The sequence below is a fragment of the Muscardinus avellanarius genome (assembly GCF_963383645.1).
Source record: "Muscardinus avellanarius genome assembly, chromosome: 18".
Taxonomy (NCBI): domain Eukaryota; kingdom Metazoa; phylum Chordata; class Mammalia; order Rodentia; family Gliridae; genus Muscardinus; species Muscardinus avellanarius.
Window position 1 is genome coordinate 1,993,769 of NC_137804.1, and position 27,306 is coordinate 2,021,074.

Consider the following 27,306-nt stretch of genomic DNA (forward strand, 5'->3'; position numbering starts at 1 on the left):
AAGTCACTATAAGTAACACACACAAATAGAGTGAGTTGCCAGAAACCTACTGACCCGTGATTATTTTAGACTAATTTATTTTAATTATTTAATTTTTAATTATTTTAAATTATTAATTATTTAATTTATTAATTATTTTTAATTATTGTTATTAAGTATTAATTTATTTTTAATTATTTTTAATTATTTAATTATTTAATTATTTTAGACTAATTATTTTAGACTAGTTTAGTCAGGATTATAATTAGTAGTGACTGCATGGAACTGCAGAAACAGAGTCACACAAATGATGTTACTCTTTGTTTTTGCCTTACCCTGAGGCAAGAAAATAGGTTACATATTTCAACAGCAAGATCAAACTGCAAATCTGAAAATAAAGTAGCCATAAAATCAGAGTTATCAAATAGCTGGCCCAGAATTTTAGCCTATGCATATGCCATTCATCAACTGTCTACTACTGGATTGCCTTCGATTCCACTTGGGAGAAAATGACAGGAGAAAAATCAGAGGTCTGAAGATGGAAAATCATTAGCTAAGATCAGTAAGAAAATAGATTTCCCACAGTGGGCAAAGAAAGTCCTTCCAGATCAGGAAACATTTGTTTCCAGTGGAAGTAATTAGAAGATTTCACTCACTCTCAGTCATCAGAAGGTTAAAAGAGGTTTTTATATTGGACACAATGTTTTTTTCTTCTTTTCTTCCTTTCTTTTTTCTTTCTTTCTTTCCTTCTTCATCCTTCATCTTCTTTTTTTTTTTTTTCATGTGTCTGTAGTACTAAATTTTGAGCCTAGGATTGTTCTACCTCTGAACAATACCCCCAGTCCAATTTCATGAAGGTGCCTCTGGTCTCCACATGGCCTCCTTCTATACAGGATAGCCTGGACTTCTTTGCCAGGTGGCTGGGTCCTCTCCTGCAGGGGCAAAATCTTTGCTTTTTTTTTTTTAAGGTTCAGGCTCAAAATTCTCAGTTAATTCTCCCACACGATGGGTTACAGGGCCCACTCAGTTTGTAGCGCATGGGGATGGCTTTCTTCCATCATAGAAAAATCAACATATACACTGATGCAGGAGAAGTTGATCTTGTTCCATTTTCCCTACGGAAATCCCAGTACCTCATAAGATGACAGTGTTTTAGGTGACTAAATGCTTCTTTTCATACGTGTCATTTCCTCCTCTTTCTCTCCCTCTCTCCCACAGATGCCTGTGTACTATTACCCATCTGGTCAGTACCCTACCTCAACCACGCAGCAGTACCGGCCCATGACCTCAGTCCCCTTCAGCGCTCAGAGGAACCAGCAGATGCCACAGGCCGCTCAGCAAACAGGTACTTGGAAGCTCTTTCCCATTCTCTCCTAAAACCCAGTTGCACTGGATGGTGAATTTCATGGGGAGGGGCTCTTTGAACGCGCACTCACACTTGGCAATTTAAGTGGCCACGTTTCTCTACACAGAGATGCTAACAAAACAGTCCATTAACTGTGTGTGCCGGGGCAACAAGAAACAGGAGGCTGTGAGGCCTGCATCCGCCCTGCACGGCAGGTGGGCGTACTGAACATCATCTCCGCAGAGTATTTTGGGATCTTCTCCATTTATTTTAAAGCAGTTAACCACATCCCTACCTTTCTAGTTCATACATCTTTGTTTCCCCCTTAACAATTAAAAAAACAAAAAGTACCTCCCCTATTCCTAAAACTAGGGAACCAAAATACGTTATTTGAAAACCGTCCTTAAAAGCTCTGACCAGCGGTGTGTGTCCTGATGGGAAGCCGACGGGGTCGTCCACTTGCACGAGGGTCACCAAACGCCTCCAGCCCAGGGCCCGGCAGCCGCTGTGCAGCGGGAAGGGGGGCCGATACACTGTACGAGAGTGAGTAGCTGGTCTCACAGTGAACCGGTCTCTTTCCCTGCTGTGTCAAACTCCTAATGGAATGCCGGGACCCAGACCAGCACCACAGAAGCCCTGCAGGGCTGAGTGACTGATGCTAGGCAGAGTTCTGTGTCTTTTCTGCTGACTAAACTATGGGAAAACTGCTCGTTGACAGGCCGAAGACCACCCACCTGGGAGCCGCCGCCATCTGTAAGTAGGTCCTGAGAAAGACCATGTGCTCCCAGGGCTTCTCTGTGATCCAATGTCTGCTCCAAAGATAGGAATATGCATATGTACTCTCTATGTGTATGTAGCATATACATTTTCTGTACCATTTTTGTAAGCTATGAAAAATACCCACCACCCTTGGGTACCCTAAAAAAGCTACTGCTAATTGCTATGTAAGATTGGAGAAATAATTCAATTCCTTCGAGTTGGGAATAATTCTATGCCCTTTAGTTCATCTAAGGACCTATTTGAAGTCTGTGGGAGAAGTCAGGTATGGTGGCACATGCTTGTAATCCCAGTATTTGGGAGGCTGAGACAGGAGGATCTCAGGTTTGTGGCCAGCCTCAGCTACTTAGTGAGGCCCTCCACAGTTTAGTGAGGCCCTGTTTCAAAATAAAGAATAAAAATTAGTACTACGGGTATACCTCAGAGATAGAATTTCCCTGGGTTCAATCCCCAGGACTGCAAAAATAAAATAACATAAAGTCTGTGGGAGAAGAATGACAAAAACCTATGGCAGCCAGCCAGAGTTTTGTCTTTTTTCAATTGTTCATCATTCAGGGAAAAATATATTTGACCTCTGCATAGACTTTATACTTGTGTGGTAGTAAGAACCGAAATGGTTACGAATGATTGGTTATTTTAAGGTATTTTTTTGGCAGTGTTTTGCCTGATTGTCAGCAGATGTGATCATCTCTACCATTCTGGTGGTTACCTGCTCTCACTTCAGTGATGTGTTCTTTAATCCTGAACTAGCTTTTTTTTTTCTGCTGATGCTTCTTAAAATGTTACTCTAGAGTCTTCTAGACCTTGTTTCCAGAGCTATGGAGATGTTTTCTTTTTGGTTACCAATGCACATACGAATGGGAAGGTGTGTTAGCTCATGATAGTGACATTGTTTTTATTTGGTTTAGTGCCCTGGTGGGACAGTGGTCTAAGAGGGGATTAAAGTCTTATGGTAGAATGTCATAATCATAGAAATGAAGTGGCTACCAGCCTGCTGAAATACGCCAAACCTACAAACCCTGGGTCTGTGTGTGAGCCTGAGAGTACTGGATGGATATGTTAACAGGGCAACAGAATCAGATTCAGAGTAAGTCTTGGGTTCCCCACTAACTCCTGTTTTACTATTTCTCCTCCCTACTAACCCTATATACAGACTGATAACACAAGAGAAAATATGTGTAGCATTCCTCTCTAAGAAAAACATAGTGGGGGTATTTAGGGATACACATTATGTAAAGGATGCTCTTACATCTCAGAGAGACCTCACTGGTCCCAACGACATTCTGTGACAAGCTGGTGGCTTTCACTTGTCCCAGGCTCACAAATCACCATGGAAACCCCATCCCCGAGGAAAGATCACGATGCTCTAATGAGAAAGATGACATCTGCACCTTGTTTATAAAAGAAAAAAGGGTGTGGAGAACATGAGCCTACTTGAGTAGGAGGTGGAAAGTGTGCACCCATACCCGAACATGTCCTTCTCCAGATGGGACAGCATCCATTTATACTTTTAGATTGAGGCTGGTGAGCTCCTCAGATTTATGAACAGCATATCTGATACCTGGTCAAAAGCCCCAACACAGTTTTTACTGCAGGGCTGAATTCACTGTGTATTTGAGAAGGCAGATGGTATCCTCAGCTTCACAGAGAATCACCTCTGCTAAGAAAACCCAGGTAACCAGCTCACTGTGCTAGTACATAGGTGCTCTAGGTCCTACAGGTAGGAGCCTTTTGCGTAGCCCAGTGAAACCAATAAGACTTTCCAATGAGACATGGCACTTATCTGTGGGAGTAAATATATTGACGGACTATAGTATAGAGGAAAGAGCCTCATTAGATGACTGTGAAAGCTATGTTTTGTGGAGAAGCTCTGTCTTTAAGTCAAACTCCGGACTGATATTGGCATGGTACCATCCCACCGAGATGCTCTTGTTGCTTATCTTCCTGTCTCCTGCAGAACTGTATCCTCGCATCCGATCCCTTCCCATCTTCATCTGGTAATGACACCAGATGGTATCATAGCATCCTCAGCTATCACATGATTAAACATTTGAGCAGGGCAAAATTTTGTCCATTGAAGCCAAATGAGATCTGAATCCCAATATGTTGCTTGGCACTCTTTGTTCATCTTTATTTAATTGTAATAAAAAATAATCTCTTCCTTCTCCTACCTTCTTGGCAGAATCAGAACCTCTGTAAGTTCCTACATCTTTTCTGGGCCTTAAAACTGTGCATGGTTAACTTTGATAAAGGGAATTAGATATCTCACATTTTACTAACTAGGACATTTAAGATACACGGAGGCCTGGTAGAGGGCACAATTCTTTCTCTTTGTTATTTTATTCTTTTTACCCTACCAATCGTGTGGAAGAAAAAAAAACTAACTTGGTGATGATTATAAATAAAGGCCACCAATGTTAAAAAAATTTTGGAGAAATCAAATGGTAAATTTGCATGGTGACATTTGGATTTTGCAGCTACATGTGTAAAGAAATTCAAACACCTTTAATATAGGAATGTATCTAATGGAAAATGTTTTATTGCCAATCTGACATTATCAGGTACCCCAACAGTGGAGGAACAATTTTCTTTATGAGACAATTGTAAATGATCCAAGACTACATAAAATAGCAGTTACCAGGTTATAGCTAAAATGACTGTATTTTTAAAAATATCATTCTGCCTTTCAAAGACTAGAGAGAATGTCGGCCTGAGAACAGATTCTTTCCATGGCCACATAGCACTGATGAATTAACATCTCATTCCTTAATAATTTAGGTTTATTTTAGTAGTCAGTTAACTTACTGCTTTTGTTAGCACCTGCATCACTATAGTTTTCCTTCTGTTGAAGAATAGCTTAGGATATAATGGAAAGAAAAATGAAAGAAAAAGAAAAACATCTTTAAGGCCACAAAAATATTAGCTATATATAATATTTCTCTATTGAGATAGTTAATGTGTTCAGTATTTACCAATAGTTTAATCCCCACAATGATTTACAAGGGAAATATTAGTGTCTGGTTTTATGGATGAGAGGAATTATCACTTACTGAAGTAAGTTACACTTGGCTCCAAGATTGATGAAGTTGGGTTGAACACCCATACTTGACTGGTTGTAAGCCTGCATATTAAACCACTTTATCAGAGTAGCATAAACTCAGATAACTAACTTTGCCTTTATTTACGAGAATGGAAGATCTAATGCAAACCAGCATGTTGGGACTATACCCGCATGGATGGCCATGTTACCAGAACAGTCAATATCGAATTAATTGTTCAAGGACACAGATTGGCCTAAAAGCAGAACTAGGAACCTTGGGGTTTTGCCTCTTTAGCCACCATCAGGTTATATATTTACAGAGCTGGTCAATACAAAATTTTTAAAAAGTGAGAGAGAGCAGCTGAGATATTTATGCTCAGTCACACTTTGGAAAGGCAGAGAAAAAGAAGGAGGAGTTTCTCCAAGATGGTGTTTCAAATTACAGATCTTCTCTTCAGTTTGATTTTAAAAATGTGCATAAACACAGTTTCAATCATGATTCTCCTCAATCCTGAGAATAGCTGGAAAGCAACACAAATGAATTTATAAAGTCAAGTACACTTTTATAAATAAGTAGTTGAGAAAGAGTCTGGGTTGATACTGTTATGATACTGGCCCAATAACATGAATTGGAAAGTGACTTCCTCCCCATTTTCTTTTTGAAAGAGATGACAAAATTGGTACTGAATCTGTAAATACTTGGTAGAATATGCCACGAATAGGAAATCACCAGGACCTCGAAATTTTCCAAAGCATTTCTTAATTTTTTTTAATTTTATGATAATTTCTAAGGATTTTAAATTATGAGTTCAATTTCTTTATGGTTGCAGAATTACTCAGATGCTCTGTTTTCATCTTTTTGAATTTTAGTAGTTTGTGATTATCAACTAATTGGTTCATTTCTTCCAAATTTTGGAATTTAGCTACATGAACTTAATATTTGTTCTTTTTTATTGTCTTCTTAATAATTTTAGAATGTGACATGTTGCTTCATTTCTCACGTTGGTGATTTTTTAGCTTCTGTCTTTATTTTTACTAATATTGCTAGATTTATCTAATTTGCTGATCTTTCCAAAGAGCAAGCTCTTTGTGTAATTAATTTTCTCCATTATTTTATGTATATTTTAAAATTTTATTGAACTCTGCTCTTGTTTGACTTATGATATTCTTCATTCTGTTGACTTTAGTTTTATTTTGCCATTCTTTTTTTAAATTTTCTTTGTGCAAGAAATTAAATGATTCATTTCTGATCTTTTATATTTTCTAATGTGAGCGTTATACTCTTAATTTTCTGCTCAGTCCAGATTTATCCATGTCTCATACATTTTATGCCGTATCTCCATTTTCATGCATTTATATTTATACACATGAAAAGCATGCATACATATGTACGTTTTATGCATATAAACATATATTAATTTTGATATCTTCTCTTTGATCCATTGTTTATTTAGAGTTTTGTTGTTTAATACCCAAATATTTAGAGACTTTTCTGTTGCCTTTCTGCCACTGATTGCAGATTTATTTTATTATAATAAGTTAACAGAGTTCATTTGATTTCAATCTTCAGAAAATTATTGAGTTTGGTTTTATTAGGACATGGTCTATCTTGGTGAATGTCCTATAAAAAATTGAAAAAACTGGGTATTCAGTTGTTGTTGAGTAGAATGTTCTATACAGATCAGTTAGACTTTGTTGGTTTATTTTGTTGTTTAGATCTATATTTTTGTTGATATTCTAGTTACTGGTTCTTTTGGTCGCTGAGGGGTAGATATTAAACACCAAATATAAGACCTAAGTATGCATACATAAGTATGTATACATACGTCCTAAAATACATCTCCAGGCAAAGGTCACCTTCAGGGTCTCTATATTCCAAAGACAGAGGAGAGACATCAAAGTCATTTGTAACACTGGTCAGTTAGTTCCTTTCCCAAGTGAGTAAGAAATATTTCAAGCCCTAAAAGAAGTCAGACACAGCCCTTAGAAGTCATCTGAAAGATGCAGCCCTCTGACAGCAGGTTAGGGCAAGCAGCTCTTACAAGCTGCTGCCTACATTTCTCATGTACCAGGCTTTCAGCATGGCCACTCAGTGCCTGTAATATGGCTTCAGGTTTGTGTTGGAGAAAAACGAGGAGAGAGGGTGGTTTACATAGACAGTCACAGCTCTGCCTTCCTCATAGACCAAGAGAGTCTGCATTATTACATGGCATGGAAGTGGAGCAGTCTGTATATAAGATGACTGCACCGCAGAGCAGAGAAAGGAAAAACTGGAGAGTGTTGTTAGGCTAGGTTAATACTGCAGCAAGTCGTTTGCTGTGGATTCAGATAACTGAGTAATCGCCTCCCACCCCTGGCTTTATAGATTTCTTCCCTAGTCTACTTGTCTCTACCTACAAGTATCTGCTGAATGATTTACTCTGGGGCACAAACTAATTTCATAAAGCATTTTCCATTAAAATGGTTTACTTTTCAAATCGTAGTTAAGGAAGAAATCATTTTTTAAAAAATCTTTAAAATGCATCTGACTGTAAAATCCCAAGTGGTAAAATCTCTAAACCCTTTAAAGTATTTCTTCCCTGTTCCGACCAAGTCTCTGTGTTGAGTCAGTGGCGCTCCGGTTGCCTTGAAATGATAGGTTGGAACCTCTTGCAGGAGATACTGGTAGAGCAAAGTCTGGTGGCTGTCACTCTCTCTGTTCAGTGACATTTAAGATAAGCCTCACTTGGACTTTCTCTTCCCCTCTGCTCAACAGCTATGGGGAGATCTGAGGAGTCTGAAGGAAAATGGAATGTGAGTCCCTAATTTTTCTAAATGAGGAAACAAAGGCTAGAAAGTCAGCCTCCTGCCCAGTGTGAATTACCTCTTGCCAGAGCTAGAAAGGGGGCATCTGCCACCTCAGTTCTTACAGATTTAATACCAAACGCACATTTCAGAAACTCAGTAGGCTTGCTTGGACAATCTGACAAAGTCTGACTCATGACACTCTGCGCCTACACATGGAAGTAAACTCAGATCCATCCAACACAGGCAAGCAGTAAAAAGATCACACAACTGAGAGTGGAAACGAATCTTCGATAACTTGGAAATATGTGATCACCCTCCACATTTGTCAGAGGGGAATGGGAGAATTCCCAACTCTCTGACTATTAGCTTTCATTTTTCTGATAAAGAAGATGCAAATATGCTTTGCACAGGCCTCCTCTTTGCCCAGTCAGATGGATGCATGATAGACACAGAGGGGTTGGCAAGGAATTTAAAATGTATGTTAATAAAGGACACATGGAAGAATGGTAAGGGAAAAGGAAACCAAGTTGGGAAATGTAGATTGCCTTTGTTTTATTTTGCTAGTTGATAATATGACAATCGGATCATGGGATCCAGAAACCTGTGGGTGACCTTCTGACCTTTAAGATATAAATTTCCCTTGTTTCAAACCTCTGTTTTGCATTTAAGGAAACCATTTGTGAGCAGAAACTTCTTCAGTGAAAAGTTATAGCCTTGGAGGGACTTTGAGAGCACAGGCTTTAAGAGAGTTCATTGGATGATTGTTCCAGAGAACAAAACCACTTTCCATATCTTTGGGGCCAGCCGCTCAACTCTCTCCATTCTTTTCGCTCACAGTCAAGCCAACTCTAGACCTTTGTGTATTCCTAACAAGTGCTTGGAAGCGCCGTGTCTCATCTCTTACATGGGTGGTTCTGTGGGACCTCTATACACTAGAGCTTCTCAAACTTTCATGTGCATAGAAACGATGCAGATCTTGTCAAAATGAGTGTGAAGGCAGCAGCTGAGGCAGGAGTTCTGAGGTGGGTCCTGCGGTTGATTCTGCACTTCTGCCCCTCTCTCAGGTGATGTTGATGTTGGCCTAGAGTCTTGGGAGCAATGGAATAGTGTCTATCTGTCCAACCAGGCTGTTGGAAAGGCAACACACTCTTTGACTTGATATTATTTGCATTATAGGCACAATTTGAATAATATTCCATGGTCAGCACCTCTGATCATGTGAATTGCAGATAGTTTGTAGCTTAATAGGTTAATATTTACTAATCTGAATTTTGAGGTAGAAGAGAAGTATAGCATGATTTTATTCAATGAATAACATGTACACCTGTTTTCTCTTTGGCATGTGCAGGTGTGTGTGTGTGTGTGTGTGTTTATGAGTAATACAGAAAGAAAGAATGTGTTCTTCTTAACCATCTCTCAGTGATTTGCCTTTTTCCTGTAGAAAATATGGTGCCTCAGCTCAAGTTGGTATATGAATAATTAAAAGGATAAAGGGAAATCAGACATCCAATTCAAACATAAATGATAAAGCAAAATCAGACATCCAGCTCAAATATAAATGATAAAAGGAAATCAGACATCCAATTCAAACATAAATAAGGGCAAAACTGCAATTAAATGCCATATAATCAAACAGAATGACAGCTTAACAAGTCAATCCATACCAAAAAGTAAATCTACACTTTTTTTTAATTTAAAGACAACTAAGGAATATGTCACAGAGTCTTTGGGACACTTGCATGTATATCACTGTCAACATGATTTACATTGTGATGTGAGACTTCAATATACCAATAAAAGTTTAAAAAAAAAAAAGATAGCAGGGAGTGGTGGCGCATACTTGTAATCCCTGCAGTCAGGAGAGACTGAGACTGGAGGATCACGGTTCGCGTACAGCCTCAGCTACTTAGTGAGGCCCTCTGCAACTCAGTGAGACCCTGTTTCAAAATAAAGAATAAAAAATAGGGCAGGGGGTGTAGATCGGAGGTCAAATGCCCCTGGGTTCCATCCCCAAACCGGAGGGAAAAAAAAAAGATATATTAGCATGTGGGTGTATTGGTGACTTGGGGATTTCTACAATGCTCAGGTATTGATGCCCATAGAAACACATCTCTAGTGGCTATTGTTAAATGGCAGAAATAACCTGGTCCTGAAAACCCATTTCCACCACTCTTGGCTTGTGGAAGCTCTTTACTGCAATCACTTTAGTGTTTTAGTCTTTTCTTTTCTTTTTTGCGTCACTGGGGATGGAACCCAGGGGCATATTGCTGCCAAGCTACATGCCCCGCCCTATTTTTTTTATTATTGTCCTCTATTTTGAAACAGGGTCTCACTGAGTTGCAAAGGGCCTCACTAAGTAGTTGAGGCTAGCCGTGAACCATGATCTTCCGGTCTCAGCCTCCCAAATGCTAGGATTACAAGTGTGCACCATCACTCCCAGCTCACTTTAGTATTTTTTTTTCTTTTTTAAATTTTTTTTTATTGGTGCATTACATTCAGACATCATATTGGGGTAAAAAACTTGTGTGTACAAACATGTACTCATCGCTGATTTAACCCCTACCCAATTCCCACCCCATTCCCTCCCCATCCCTCCCTCCCTTGCTTGGCTTAGTGATTGACTTCGATATGTTTAAGTACATTGTGTGTTTTAGAGATTTTCCTCTTACCCCCTCCTTTCTCCTCCTTTAGGTTCTTGATTTTGTTGTTGTTTTCTGTCTTGTTTTGTGGTCATGGGAATCAAACCCATGGCCTCCTGCTTGCTAGGTGAGCGTTCTACAACTGAACAACAACCACATCTCCTTCACTTTTCGTTTGAATATTTAAGAGTAGAGTGGGCTGGATGGCCCTTCCTGCAGAAACACACTATTATCCACAGCACATGCAGATTTGATAGTAGACCAGAGTCACCATTACCTTCCTGAAAGGTCTACACAGAAGCTCAATAAACTAATGTGTTTAGCTTTTTTATTTCTTCCTTTAGAGGTGATATTTCTATTGTAATAGCACACTGTTAACATTAGCAGTTCCAAGTAAGAAATAATGTTTATTGCCTTCTTAATGTTGTTCAGAAACACATTTGGGTTGGGGCAAAATGTATCTTGATGGAGCCTATAAATTGATTTAACCAGAGCAGTTGAGTAAGGTTGACAGGGAATCCTGCATTTCTAACATGACTTAAGGAGTCATTGTCAACATGACTGAGAATGATTCTATATTCAAAATTCTCTTTTCTTGTTCTTTGAGCTTTGGTATTCCTTGACCTGATTTTCCCCCCTTGGGATTGACTAGACATGAACTGCAAAGTACACAAAAGAATATGGAAAATGGTTTAACCAATAAGTTTTGTTAGTTTATAGATGTTAAGATTTGACTTGCCTTCCCTCAAACTTGATGATTCCAAAGAGGATTTATTTGTTTAATTATCATGCATATAATTTCCATAATTTTTAATATATAAAAAGGCCTTATCTACATAATATGAGAAAATGATGTGTTCGGTGTGTCTCAGAGAAGCAATGTTGTTATTCCCGACAGCTCTAAGGAAGTGATTAATGCTTTGGGTGGCTATACTGTTATGTCATCAGGAGCAAAAGGTTATCAATGAGTTATGTGAAGATTTAATTGTCTAATTTCTGTTCAAATCAGTGGGAATCACTGGATAAATCTTTGTGGATCATGCTATTCTGAAAATATTAGTTTGGAAAAGGTTTCTATGTAAATGTTCATGTGGCTCTTTCATTAATGTTCCTATTTATTATATTTACAGAAGTGGGAATGAGAAGTATTACTTTGGGAATAAGAAAGGTTAACATTATTAGGAGACATAAAAGGAATTAGGCTCTTTTTAGACCTAAACATTCTTATATATCCCTCAATCCACACAAATGACCAGGTTTGCCTGTCAATTAGGAGGTATAGTAAAAGGAATTTATTCCACATATTTGCAGTAGTTGCTTTATCATTTGCATTTTATAGATTTTTGTATTTACATTTTCATTTGCTATGCCATTACGTATCACTGGTATGGTTTCGATTTCTGCATTTCTGTGAAGATGAGAAGACAAATCACGGTATTTTCTGCTGTCTCTAGCACGTAGTAAAAACACAACATCTATTAGCAACAGAAAATAGAAGACTTTTAAAACAAAGAAAGAAATAAAAAGGGGAGAGTTGGATTTGTGGTGGTCAGGAAAGCAAAGTGACAGAAAAGAATAGAAAGATATGCTGTCTTTGAAAATACTAACATTTTTGTGCATATTTCCTGAGAGCAAATCTCGAATGCTTTAGAAAAACCTAAGGAAGCCAAATAACGTGTATAAAATATCTGGTTTACTCAATTATTTTCATGAAATAATTTAAGAGAAGGAAGAAAAGGTGGAATATTTTATGCCAAATGTCATCTCGACCTCTCTCCCCTCCCTTGTTTTTCTTCTCCTCTAGTTTCTTGCTAATTTCTTGCCAATGATTTGTTTTGTCTTGGTTATTAGCAGATCTACTAATTAGCCTATTGCCCAGTCTCACCTGTCTCTAGAAATACATTTTTGTACTTTTATTGTTGCTTTATAGTCTCACATCTTAATGTACGTCGTATTGGTAATAACATGCATGCACACAGCATCCTAGTCTCTGCTTCCATCCCTAAGCCTGCTTCCGTACGTTATTTTCTACCTTCGACTCTTGATCCTACATACAAATCACAGATTCTCTGGAACTATGCTTTTTTAAATTTTTTTTTCTCCTTATTTTACAACCACATCTTCACTCCCAACTTTGGCTGCTCTTTCATGACATATTTTCATTGTCTGCTTCTTGCTCTTCATTTAATTTATTGATTTTGTTTCTTCCCATCCTCCACACCCATCTTTATTATGAGACAGGGCACTTGATGCTTCCACAAACATTCATAGTCTTACATTAGAATGATGGAGAAGCTGGTAGGTTTTTCTGCCCTTCTGGAGACAGGGCACAAAGAGCGAACTGTCTGCTCTTCCCCAGGATCCCAAGAGCCAGCAGGGCATTGGCCTTTGGGTTTGTGACTTTACCTAGATATTTCTGATGATCTTGAATACTCTTATTTTTGCCTTGCTTCTCAAAATCCGAGATGCAATGGTACCCATGGGGAAATTGCTAATTTTTCACATGGTATTTAAATTTTTCTTTTCCAAGAAATTTGCTTTTGCTTAAAAATATTGATAATGTTGCAACTTTGATTATGAAGCAGCGTGCAAATTTCTAATTTTAAAGGCCATTGCTTTGGCAGTACATCAGCCTGAAAGCTCTTTCTCTCTAATTCTTCCCTCTTTCCCCTGTCTTCAGATATGGCTGCTTACAGCAGAGACACAAATATAAGTTCAGCAAAACCCATCAGCATGGACTGGATTTTCTCATTGCATCTTGGATTGTCCCATCCCCAGGCCATCAGCCTAGGATCAAGATTCTAATCAAGCCATACAGGTCCAAAATAGCTAGCCCCCCTTCTTTCCAAATAAGTGGCAGGTTAACTTCACATTTCCAGAGCCAGGCAAGAATCACGGTTAACTCAGGAAAGTTGCGGTATTGCCTGTGCTTCATTGAGTTAGCAGAGCTGTAAAAGAAACACAGAGACTCATCCACCCTATTTAAAGTCTTGTGAGTTTCACATCCAAGTGGGGTCACTAATAAAATGAAGTGTGATAGCACTACTCCACAGCAGGAGGCATTTATGCACATCTTCACATCTCGCTCTCAGCAAAGTGCAATATTCTTCAAATATGCTCTTTTCCAAACGCCTGAAGCCACTAGGTCTCCTACATAGTTTCTTTTTCCTTTTTTTTTTTTTTTATTTTGTGCAGTACTGGAAATGAAACCCAGGAGCATTTCACCTCTGATCTACATCCCCAGCCTATTTTTTATTCTTTATTTTGAAACAGGGTCTCACTGAGTTGCAGAGGGCCTCAGTAGCTGAGGCTGTCCACGAACCGTGATCCTCCGGTCTCTGCCTCCCAAATGCTGGGATGACAAGCATGTGCCACCATCCCTGGCTTACTAAATGGTTTCTACCAGGTGCTGTTCACAGTGGTTTGGCAATCTTTCCAGGCCGCGGAGATGAGTTTGGGGCCAGTCAAGGACTCCTGGCGGAGGTCCAGAATTGCCTGATGATATTCTTCTGCCTTCCCATACCCCTTTCTTGAAGGCACCTAGAGTCTCATTAACATCATCTTTAACATTTTCCCAGGTGCTTCTACTGCTTTTTGTGCTTTTTTTTAAATTTTTTTTTCTGCTATAAAAAAGAAACTTTATTGAAAAATATTTTTTACAGACATAGGTGCTTGAAAAAGCTCTTTAGGTAACTGTATGGAAATGAAAAAATTAATAAATAACATTAGTATAACAGACCTCTAAACATTAATACATTGGCAAAACAATGGACTTAAAATGAAAATGAATCTTAAAAGCTCGGCTATTCTCTGTAAGAATATTTACCTTCTGTCTCTTTTATTCTCCTTGGTAAGAACATTTTTAAGAATAAAAAAGTAACTGCTGAAAGAGGGTCCCAAACAGAACCACACGTGCCTTGCAGAATGCAGGATACTGCAGTGGGTGCACATTTCAAAGTATCTCAAGAATACTCGGCATGTCAGACGAAGTTTCAAATGAATTTGCATGGATTTTTTTCTTTTCTAAAGAAAACAATTTAGGGGCAAATAACCCTGTAGTTACCCTCTGTGTATAAGCAGCCGCAGGAGCCGGTGTGCGTTGTTATGATACAGAGGTCCAAGGGTCTGAGAGACTGCCCATGAATCTTAATGGAAACCTGATTTCTCCTAAGTGCCACCTACTAGTTCTGCCTGGTAGGAAAGGCTCAGCTTTTGGTTACCTGAACCTGTGGGATTAGATGAGCCTAGGGAATAATCCCAGGATAGAAATAAATAAATCTGAAGAACTCCTGCCTTGCGGAAAATGGTGACCACAATAGGGAGAAAGACAATCCAAATCCTAGTTTGGGTTTCATTTTATTTTTTTGTATAGGACATTTTTATAAACTGTGAATTTGAAGCCAGACACAGTGGTGCATACCTGTAATCCCAGTACTTGGAAGGTTGAAACCAAAGAATAACATTTAAGGCCAGCCAGGGCAATTTAGCAAGATCCTGGTTCAAAATAAAAAGGTCTAGGAGTGTGGCTTACAGGTAGAAAACCCCTGGGTTCAATCTCCAGTAACACACACACACACACACACACACACACACACACGTATAGTGAAATGACTACTCATAGTAAAAAATATAAAAAATCTACTCTACAATAAATTCTTATATATTTCAGTCTCTTCTTTTTCTGGCTTTGAACCTGTATGGGCATGTTATGAGTACCAACAGGAATGACAACAACAGACAGTTCCGCTTTCTTATTAATAACATTCTTCCCAGGCATGGTAGTGCACACTTGTAATCCCAGCATTTGGGAGGCTGAGTCCGGAGGATCGCAGTTCGCGGACAGCCTCAGCTACTTAGTGAGGCCCTTCACAACTTAGTGAAACCCTGTTTCAAAATAAAGAATAAAAAATAGGGCAGGAGTTGTAGCTTGAAGGTCGAATGCCCCTGGGTTCCATCCCCAACCTGAAAAACAAACCAAAAAAAATAGCATTCTTATTTATTCAAAGCTTCATGGTACACTTTCACATGTACCAGCGTTTGCAACATTTTTGTGACACAGATTTTTTATATGTTTTTTATTGGTGATACTAAATATTTAGGTATTGAGCCATACCCCAACCCTTTTTTAAATTTTTTAAATAGGGTCTTGTGACATTGCTGTGAATCCCACTAAATTGCTGACACAGCCTCAGCTACTTAGTGAGGCCCTTTGCAACTCAGTGAGACCCTGTTTCAGAATGAAGAATAAAAAATAGAGCTGGGGGTGTATCTTGGAGGTAGAATGCCCTTGGATTCCAAACCCAGTACCACAAAAAAAAATGCATTTGAAGATAACAGGACCAAAGTTTTCATAAAAATGTCTAAACCATGTACAAAAAAAAAGACTTTTGTAACTATTAAGTGAATTTGACAATGTTGCAGAGGACCAGGTCAATATGCAAGAATCAATTGTGGTTTTATACACTAGCAGCCAATGGAAAAGGAAAAAAATCCTGTTTATAAGAGCGACACACTTGTAATCACAATAATTGGTCACAAGATAGGACTCCTGCCCTTGCTTGTGGTCCAGGTAGGCCCAGGCCTAGGCCAGAGTCACAGGAAGACCACCCAAGGTGACCCCTGGGCCCAGCAGTGTCTTGTGCAGTGACAATCACAGCATGAGACGTTTCCTTCCACCACCCTTGCTTTCTCAGCTTCCTCTAAAGGAGCATCTATCACTAAAGCTTTCAAACTTCTCATCACGTATCTTACACTTCCAGGTTTGAAATATTTCATAATCAGCGCCATTACCGTGAAAGTGTCAGGGCATTTTCCCACCTCCTGTCAAAGGCTTTTGTTTTTTTATTTATTTGTTTGTTTATTTTTATTTCACATTGTTAAAATGGCACAATATAAGTCACTCACACCCTTTGAGTTGCAGTCTACCTCAAGTGCCCCTATGAATATACTACACCAAGGAGAAGGTTTCCCTGGCAACAGGGAAAACCTGGCACACACACACACACACACACACACACACACACACACCCCTTGCAAGCATGGCCCTCACCTTCTTCCCTTTAGCTGTGCTATTTGCCAGGCACAGAATCCAGTCTTGAGCCAAGAGCTTCAAGGGTAACTTGGTTTAGCCATGGACCAAGAGCCCCACTACAAATCACTGGCTCTGTTTACCTATCAAGGAAAACCATTCTGTGGTAGCATGGGTCTTATCTCATGACTGCCCTTAGCTGGCCTTTTGTGGATATTTAAGTAGAGAAAGAGAAATTGGGTTGTAAGAAGAGTGTGTGTGTGTGTGTGTGTGTGTGCGCGCGCGTGCAGATGAACTCACTGAAAATGACTGATAGCACTTATTTTTAACATGTATTTTCAGCCTCTAAAATCTGCATAAAAATATTTTCAAGCTCTGGCAGGATGGAATGGCATATCTGGTGACTTCTATAGAAATTAATGTATTCATTTGGCAGTACTTACGACACACATATTAAGTATGCTTCTAAAGAAAGCCCTCGTCAGCTCAAAATGCTCCTCCCATTAGCAATACCAAGACAAGCTGGATGTGGTGATGCGTGCCTGCAATCTCAGGGTTTGGGAAATCAAGACAGGAGAATCTCAGGTTGGAGGCCAGCCTCAGCAACAAAGGGAGGACCCTCAGCAATTTAAGGAAACCCTGTTTCAAAATAAGAAATCAGAAGGACTGGGAATGTAGCTCAGAGATTGAATGCCCCTGGGTTCGATCCTGAGTACCAAAAAGAAAAAACAGGAAATATGCCCAGACAAATAGAGACATGTGAATTTATAAATAGGCAAAACTACTGATTCTAGAGACATCATTCAGTAAGTATGGTGATCAACTTACTGATACGATGTTAGTGAGTTTAAGTCCTAAGCTGTGTCCCAGAAAATCAATAAAACCTTATCCCTTAGAGTTCAAAGATCAACCTCTTTCCATTCGTTTTTAACTATTCATCCTTGTAGTTTTCCTTCCTCAGTACAAGGATGGGGGATACACACGTGTAGCTGTTGACTTCTAAATTACCCCACTGTTAAGTCTGTATTGTTGAAGGGTGTTTTAATGTGCTATAGAATTTTTCATCTCTTTCTGAGTAATTTCTAAAGTTCTGATACAAACTCAAGTTTTCCAGTTTGTTTACTATCTCTGATTCAGGAAGAAGTCCTCAGTACCAATTGAAAATGTAAAAATATAAGAGCATTAAGTTTCTTTTTTTTTTTTTTTTTTTTTGCCTTTCTGGTTTTCTTTCTTTTCGAGTGACTAGGACAGCTGAAACTTATGTTCTCACTGTCCTGCAGGCCTCCACGAGGTCAATCCGCAGAGGCGGATTTGGTGTCTTCTGGTGTCCCTCTTTTTACTTGCTGATGTCAGCCTATTCTTTGCAAATTGAAGGACTTGAAGAAAAATATTGAGTGTGGAAAACCCATGTGAATTTCCAAAGTGTTCTCACGGTGTCAACAGACACTCACACCTTGGATTCTTTAACTACCAACTTCAACTAATCAGAACAGAAACAGTGAGCCTGTGCTCACAGGGGCTTTCTATCTCTGAGCTACACCCTCAGTCCTAGGGTCTCACTAAGTTGATGAAGGTCTCTGGAAAGTGCTAAGGGGCTGGCCTCGAACCCACGATCCTCCTATCTCAGCCTCTGAAAAACTGCGATTAGAGGTGTGCAGTGCCACCACGCGTGGCTTAGATGTTATAGATTAAAATCTACTTTGCCCATTTTTCTATTTTATGGATTTTAGAAATCTAAGAGTGGCACACCAATATTCATCTGAGAAGTCTTGGAAAATAGACTAAAAAGGCACTTCCCAGGTAGCCTCTTTCCCTCTCCCTTCCTTCTGCTCTGATGGCGGTGGCGGTTGCTTGGCGATGACAGGTACCAAATGTGAGTGGTGCGAGTCCACAGTGACATCCCTCATCACCCTGAGCTGCCTTTGCGTCTCTGCTCACGCTGGTGGCTTTTAGGGCTTGTGGCATTTTCTCGAAGCCTGGCTGCCTGAATTCTGTCCCTCTGCCTGGGGGTGACAGCCAGCACTTGTAGGACGACACCTGCCATCTGGATGCTTCTGCTAGATTTGTAGCAGAAGCAGTCCCAGTTGGGTTTGGGGACTGTGAGAGCCTTCGGGGAAGGCGGGGCTTGTGTGAAATCGCCGCAGATGGCTTTATTTGGGAAGCTAACCACCATGTGAGGAGATGCAGGAAGTCTGAAAATAAATTCACTGGGGGTTTGCTATCTACTGGTCTTAAAGGAATTTGAGGCGAACGTCACTGATTGATTGGGATGATGTTGTATACATGGAAAAATTTGTAGACATTGTGAAAACAAATTGAAACCGTAAAGACTTTGAAATTAAAGAGTCCTGTGCAGCACTGTGGATATTAGACTCTTCCAAAGGCAGTGGGATAATGTGATGTAAGTTAGCCAGAGAGAAAGAAGCACTTCCAGAATCCCTCAATCATTATTTCTCAAAAGATATTCCATCTGCATTAGGATTGAAGGGCATGTGGGGAGGGGTTATAAAATACCAATGAATAGATCTTTCTGAATCTCTGACAGATGAGCGTCACATCTTCTCATAGATTACTAAGAGCTCTTTTTCTGGGGGTGGGGGGTTAATTTCTGCAGTGTTTTCAAAAACTTCCCATCAAACGTAACACATTTGATGTTCCAGATCAATGCTCACACAGATCCACTTTTCTCAAACGCATTCTCAAGCAATTAATATGCCATTAATGTTTGAGGACAAGCCTAAAGCTAATCCACTTTGAAAACCCTTCTGATTCTTATTCCCTTCCCTCTGCTCAAAGGGATCCAGTTGGTGGGAATACCACCGCGTTCAAATCGGGCACAGATTCCCTTCCACGGTTTCCAAGGCACCTACGTCACCATAAATCCTCTCCAATACAACAGAGGTTTACTTTTTATTTAGGGTTACATTCAGAGGTGATTAGTACTAGGAGGTAAGGCAGTTAGTTAGATATAGGGAAAGTATATTTAAAAAAAATGACTTCTGGCTGGTGGATTGGGGCTACTTAGAAGGCAAGGCTACTTCCAAGCTACTCATAAGACCTCTGCGCCTGTATGGATGCTACTTCATTTATATAACCCTGCCGCTCACAGGGAGACAGGCTTGAGAGAGGAAAAGCCCTCCTGCCTGCACCACCTCCCTGTGCCTCCATGCCCATAGGGATGATCCGTGTGGCCCCGAGAAAAGCCTATACTATGCTCTGCTCTTTCTCTTTGTCTATTCTTTCTTTCTTTCTTTCTTTCTTTCTTTCTTTCTTTCTTCATCTATTTATTTATTTTGGGTGGTACTGGGAAGTGAACCCAGGAGCATGCTACCTCCAAGCTACAACTCCACTCCTATTATTTAGTCTTTTATTTTTTAAACAGGATCTCACTAAGTAGGTGCAGAAGGCCTAAGTAGCTAAGGCTGGCCAAGAACCTACTAGCTTCCTGTCTTAGCCTCCCAAGTACTAGGATTACAAGCATGTTCCAGCACACCCAGCTTCTACTCTACTTACAGTATATTTTAATATATTTCAAGGGGAAAATAATTTTGAGTAGATGTAAGAACAAAAATATTATTATTATTATTATTATTATTATTATTATCATTATTTTAATACCAGGGGCATTCTAATTCCAAGCTACATCACCAGCCTGTATTATTTTTATTATTTTGAAACAGGGTCTTACAAAGTTACTGAAGGTCTCACTAAGTTTCTGAGACTGGCTGTGAAGCTGCAATCCTTCTATCTCAGTCTATAATCCCAATTACTGGGATTATAGGTATGTACCACCACGTGGGAGTAAGTTTTTTATTCTTAAATGAGGGACAGGAGAACCTAAGATAGACTGCATTTCTAATACATGGAAGACTAGAAAGATTCGCAGTACAGGCACCATTGATGTTACTGGCGAAGCAAAATAGTTCATGCCATGAGTTCTATTTCCCCTGGATTCATTGCCAAGCAAAAGCCGAATACCGATTTTACAGCTATGAATTCATTGATTTATTTCCACACATGTTTATTGAAACCCAAGTTGGGCCAGGCAGAAATCTGATGAAGCCTGAACAAGTGGGCCAGGGTTTTTCTCTACTGAAGTCCTTTCTACCATCCATCCATGTGTCTGTCCAGATCCGTTTTGATTTACAATGTGTTCAGATATGCAATGCTTTCTGCAAACACAGATCCTTCAACACCAAGGTTGAAAACTTTGTAAAAACCACACACACACACACACACACACACACACACACACACACACACACACTGCTCTCATGTGCAGATATGAAATATATATATATATATATATATATCATTATTGTGACACTTAGAACTTTCATTTTCCAAAAATTCATTGCTATTTCTTCTTGATCCTACACTTATTATTTTTCTGGCTTACATCTGTCAAAAAGTCAAATTCTAAGCAGGATTGCGCTCTCTCTCTCGCGCTCTCTCTCTCTCTCTCTCTCTCTCTCTCTCACTTTTTTTCTTTTACTGGAATTGGGTTGAGGGCACAATGACAAAGCCTTGTTGAGAGTATGTCTGAAATTGTTTCTGAGTGATAGCTAAGCAGCTTAGCTAAGGACAAAGCACAAGGGTGGGTGTAGAAAGGCTGAAACATGTAGCTAACCAAATCTGGAATCCTCTCTTTTGCGCCCGTCTTCATTTCGTTGCATGAGCAAGTCTGTCGTACCCTGAGATCAGCCAGCAAGGCTTCTTGTCGGTAGGGTAGAGTCAAGATACAATTTTGCCCATGTTTTCTGGCCAGAAAGCAAAACCGATCCATTCCCAGAAGCAAAGGTAACATGAAAATGTAAATGAAAGCAGAGAGCTTTCGATGCTTATTAAATTAAATTGAATGTAAGTAGCTTCCTCCTACTCCGGTAAAAAAAATGAGAAAAGACAAAAATAAATCATTTAAAATAGGTTGGCCTTCATAATTATTACATATAAATAATTTATCCTACCTAATGGAATAGTGACACGAAGGAATGGAAGAATTAGATTACCTGGGTTCAAATCTCTGCCATGGATAGCTGTGTGACCTTGAATAGATTAATCACTCTGAGCTTGGGTGCTCACCTCTGTAAAGTGAAGATAATCCTAGAACTGGCTCGTCAAGGCTTAAATGCAGTAATGCAAGTAAATTGCTTAGTTAAATTGTTGGCGCTTAGCGCCTGACTCGGAGCAAGCGAGGTGGCACGAGTAATGTAGCTGTGGGTACCACCCAGGGTCTGCGCAAGAGGAGAGGCGCTGTGGAAGTCTGTTCCCAGAGTCCCCCTCTACTCCTGGGGGGGGCGTCCAATAGCAAATACAGTGGAACATTCCATTCAAGAGCCTTCCTTTAGAACATTAACCCTCTGAGTTATAAATGCTTGGGCACACAACTAGAGTCATGCTTCTGTTCTTTGAAGAGGAAACTGGGCATTTGGGTTTCTATTCATTTGGTAAAATTTAGGCTCATGGTTCTGCCAAGTTTCATTTTGGAACTAGTTTGTAAATCTCCACTAGCTGGGGTTATAACGCCACATGCGCTTAAGGTTAATGTTAAAGGCAATAAGAAGGAGCCAGTCTCTTTATTGCTGCAAACAAGAGACACTTGGCTATTAAAAAAAAAAAAAAGGAAAGAAAACCCTATCACAAAATAAAACAATTACACGCGCTAATTTGTCTCTTTGCTTGCCCTGAGATGCCACGGTCTATGAAAGATCACTGTGGCGTGGACGTTCTGGTTGGGATTTGGAGCCCTTAGGCCTCCACTGTGCCAGTTGCTTTCACCGGGTTCTGGTCTGTAATTTATCACCGGAGCGTCCTACCCTCCTCAAATGCGCCCTTTGTGGGCAGAGGCAGAGCTAATATACTTTCCAAGTGTGTGCGAATTGCCTCAATAAATCACAGCTGCCACAGTAAGCAGTTTTATCATTTGCCAGAACAATAAGTTATCTTCATGCTTTAGAGACGCACCGCTCTCCAAGACTTTTATTTGTGTAAATTGTAATGCATCATAAGCCATTTCCTAAAATGAAATTAAGGAGCTCAACGCGCACACACGCGCGCACACACACACACACACACACACAAGAAAGTATTCCAAGGAAATCACGTAAGCTCATCAAGTAATAGGACACTCCTATCCTGCTTATTTTATAGCAGCAATTTATTTCTTTATTATTACTGTTATGATGTGAGCACTAAATGCTTACAATTGGGGTTAAACTTCATTTAGCTCTTAACTCCACAAGGAAATGGGACTAAGCACAAATTGTTCCCATTAACTCTGCTATGCATGAGATGGAGAAAAGTTTTTTTTTTTTTGGTACTAGGAATAAATGCAGGGGTATTCTACCTCTGAGCCACACTCCCAACCCCATTTTATTTTATTTTTTAATTTGTAAACAGGATCACTAAGTTGCTGAGACTGGCCTTGAGCCTGCAATCCTCCTGCAATAGCCTCCCAAATACTGGGATTACAGGCGTGCGCCACCAGTCAGGCTCAAGAAATGTAGTATTTAACACATTGTCCACTTCTGTCGTCAACGCTGAAGACTGCCATTCCAATAAATCAATCTGCAGAATCAAATAGTTGCCCACAGTGATCTCTGGGACTGACTTTCAATATCTCTTTTATTTTACCATGTCCAAACCTGGATTCAGAATGCACCTGATTTAAATCCTTTAGACTCCTGAGAGGGAAAGTGTGTTATATAACGATGCCATGTCTGAAGGTCTCAATAAGGAAAACAGAATCTGCTTTTAATGTCAATTGGGGGATCTGTTCAGGGTGATGGATGGCAAGGTAAAGTGTGATATTTTTTTATTGGCTTGACTGAAAACTATTCCGTATTTAGGAACAAATTTTCCCTCATCTCCTACTTTCCTTTGTAATGGCCCCAGTAGTTCACTCTAAGCAGAGAAAATAATGTTCCTAAAGAAGTCGGGTATTAAAATTAGAAACAACTTCATTTGCTTCCAAACCAAACAAACTCCTCCCACAGGCACATCGCAATATTTGGGTTAGCTTTAATTCATTCTATATTTATTATCAAAAGGGGACTTAGGAGTCCCATCGTGGAATTTGAGGTTTGTCCATGCACCTGTTTCCAATGGCTAGTTTGTTTGTTTCTTAACAAATGGCCCAGATGCCATTGTTAGAATTTCATAGTCCCAGGATGTCCCAACACCAGCACTAAGGGCTAGTCCCACCTTAGCCCTTAAACAAAACTCCTGAAACAGTGCTCAAATTAGTGTCACTCCCAGCTTCTAATTTCCTCCACAGTCTTATAGAGATACCTACTTGTCTGTACAAGGCCTATCCCAAGCAAAGCAGCATCCACACTAGGCTCAAACTCCACGCGTGTGCGTGTGCGTGTGCGTGCGTGTTTCAAAAGAAGGATGCAGCTAATGTGAGCGGAGATGAAGACTCGCATTCTCTCAGTTTGTTCCCTGACTTAGAATTTCTTTTCCCCTTCTCCTTTCCCCAGACACCCAATGCCTTCCTTCCTTTCTCTCTTTGATTCAATGGGAGGGAACTGATTTCCTGTTTTCTCGAACTTACCCAGTCTTCCAATTCTTCTCCAAGCAGTAGGCGGAAGAAGAAATTTAATTTTCACACAAAAAATTATGAGAAACGGACATCATATGGCACTGCTCAGCGCTGAGAGGTACAGAGTCTACACCTGCCTTCTAGAAAACTGATAATTTATGGAATTACAACTATTTTATAAATACTCATTAAAAGAGAAAACAACTGACATTTGTTCTTTGTTAATGTCATTAATTTTAATGAATGTTTTGTCTTTGAAGGAAAGAGGTCTATAATAAGTAACCCCTTCCCTTATCTGCAGAGAATATGACCCAAGACCTCCACTGGATGCCTTAAGCCACAGATGACACTAAAGCCCATACATATAATGCTCCCCCGTATACACACCTATGATAAAGCTTCACTTATATATTAGGTGCCATCATTCAACTATGCTAGATATGTGGTGGCGGCATCTTCATCAGCAGACTGCCTCTCCAGTGATTTTTATCTTTGTTCAGTCCAAAACCTATTCTTGAATCCATGTAACCAGACCTTATTTGCAGTACAAGGCTTGGTGGCACGCATTATAGGTGCTCTCCTGCTGTCTTCACAGAGGCTCGGAGCTTTCTGGAACAACATGTTGCTATCAGGGGGAGTGTGTTTTCCATCTAAATCTTCCCCCACAATGGGGTACATTTTCCAACTTAACTCAGCATTTACTGCACCCCCCTGCCCAATATGGCTGTCAAGTTTGTAGTCTGAGTTGCACCCACAAAACTAGCACGGGATTCTTTCTCTTTTGTAACTTCACTAGTAGGAAACTTGTTCTTACTGAAGATGTTAGCAACTTCAGCAAAGGGCTCTTTTTTCTGTCCTTACTGAGTTGAGATCACTGTAAGAAAGCACTTTGTGTCTTCTTTTTTGGAGTACCCAAGCTGCCAGCATCTGTAACCTTGCACTTGGGGGCTATTGTTAACTAAAACATGGGGTTTCTTGAGCTAAAGCCTTGACATAATGCAACAGTCTTCCTCTGAACTGGGCTTGCTATCAAGGGATTAGCAAGCACACAGCTTAGGCAGTGTACACAGCGGACACACTGGACAAAGAGACAGTGTGTGGTGGCATTAGGCTTAACACCCTACTCAAAATAGCACACAGTCATGGGGCGTGGTGGTCCACGCTTGTCATCCCCGCAGTTGGGAGACAGAGACAGGAGGATCACGCAGGTGCGAAGCCAGCCTCGCTGGCTTAAGAGACCCTGTTTGCAAATAAAATAGGTCTGGGAGTGTAGCCCGGAAGTAGAAGGGTTTCCAGGAACCCCAGTACCACCAAAAAAAAAAAATAGCACATATTTAAAAATTTTCACATTGTGTGGCTCTGGGGCTTTCTAGCTGATATTTTGGTACCATAGGTGACTGTGGCTCACCAAGAGAAGTGCAAAGGGAAATGGTGGATAAAGGTTGATGACTGTACAATGATAATACAAAACATAGCATGACTTTCATAGAAGAGGGCCTGCTTAAAATCTCCCATCCCAAAAATAAACTGCTTTCTACTAAAAATTCCCTGTTAGCCTATTGAGTTTTACATTTTTAAGGGCTTAATTGGGCATGACTCGCTCTAATTTGTCTTTTCACTGAAAGGCCACCTGCATCCTCTTCTAAATGACGATCATGTTACAGTATGATCAACTATAATAATTCTGCCATTAAGTGCTCACCATTTATTGTCAGATTCTCCATATGGTCTTTAAATACTGGTGAGACATTGTTTTCATCTTAAATTCATTTTTACAACAGAGTTTACGGAATTGGGGATTTTAAATGCTATAACTATTGGAGAGGGCTAGAATGAAGGAATCTTTCTTTAAGGTGTCAACCTATGTAAAGCTTAAGTAGAAGATAAAGAAAAAATAATAATAATCCTTGAAACCATTCGTGTGTGTGTGTGTGTGTTTGATGACATAGCTGCATCTTGAGAAAGTGAAAATTTATTTGACCTAAGAAAGTATTTATCAGGCTGAAAGAATAAACAAAGGAAAAGCAAAAGCCAAACTAAGAGGAAACAACTTTTCTTCTCTGACCATGCTACTGCCGTAAAGTGTCATGACATGACGGCCCCCTGTGTTTTAGTGGCTACTGCCCTTTTCTCATAGTCATTGAGAAATCTTGTCCTCTTATATCATGGGATATCAAACTTGGCTCTTTGGTAGTATGTCAAGTAAGAATGTAACATCCCAGGCAGGCGTAGTGGTGTAGGCTCGTAAACTCAATACTTGGGAGGCTGAGACAGGAGAATTGCAGGTTCACCACCAGCCTCAGTAACTTAAACTCTGTTTCAAAATAAAAAATAAAATAGGGCTGAGGGGGTGTGGTTCAGAGGTAGAATGTCCCTAGGTTCAATCACCAATACCACAAAAAAGAAAAAAATGAATATAACTTCCCACCCCTTCCTGGAAGACTTAATTACTGCAGTATAGAGTAGCAGGCTCAACTTAGAAGCCAAAACACAAAGCTTCAGATGGGCATTTCTGTCCTAGCAATCCATACCTATCTTAATTTCATGGCTTTGGTGGAGACAGGACCCTGAGTCTACCACATAGTCCAGACAGGGTGTTGACTCCTTGACACAGGCTTGCTTTGTTTTAAACCTATAAATGTGCTGCTTTATTTAAATGCCACCGCACTCCTGATTTTCTGATCTCTTTCACTGGTGAGATATTCCATCATTCCAAAAGTGATACTCATCATTCCTCGGCCTGATATCTCCCTCACTGCCAGGAGCAACACATTGTCAGACTTCAGTTTAAGTCTTGGTATGATGGGGCTAGGGTCATCTCTCTCTATTCTTTCAGACCCCTTTGTTGATAATTTAGGGTAAATTTTCTTTGCCACCTGCACAGAAAATGGCACATTTTCTATAGTGAAAGCCATACCATCTTGCTAAGAAATAGAAAAGGCTATTTGATAGGGAAACAGTATAGGGATAGAGTGATTGCTTAAAAGGGCAGATGGTGATTTGGCATGGAAATGCACCAAAAATGTACCCCCAACTACCAAAATAAAAAGTCCACAACTCTTGTGGGAGTGTGCGGGCATGTAGCCCACACAGAAGGTGCTTCACAGTCCTGGTGACTCACCACTTACGCTTACATGTTACCATGTTGTCAGAGTTGATGGAACTCGT

At 39.9% G+C, this 27,306-nt stretch overlaps 1 protein-coding gene across 21 annotated transcripts in view; it reads left to right on the top strand.

The window, feature by feature from the left end:
• Nucleotides 1-27,306, top strand: part of ARPP21 (cAMP regulated phosphoprotein 21) — a gene marked incomplete at its 5' end in the record, with an annotated part of 116,003 nt that overhangs the window by 63,319 nt on the left and 25,378 nt on the right. For all 21 annotated transcript variants that reach the window (XM_080714979.1, XM_080714990.1, XM_080714996.1 and 18 more), the window contains one exon: nucleotides 1,198-1,324. In XM_080714979.1, the coding sequence (XP_080571105.1) occupies nucleotides 1,198-1,324 (127 nt within the window). The remainder of the gene's footprint in view (nucleotides 1-1,197; nucleotides 1,325-27,306) is intronic.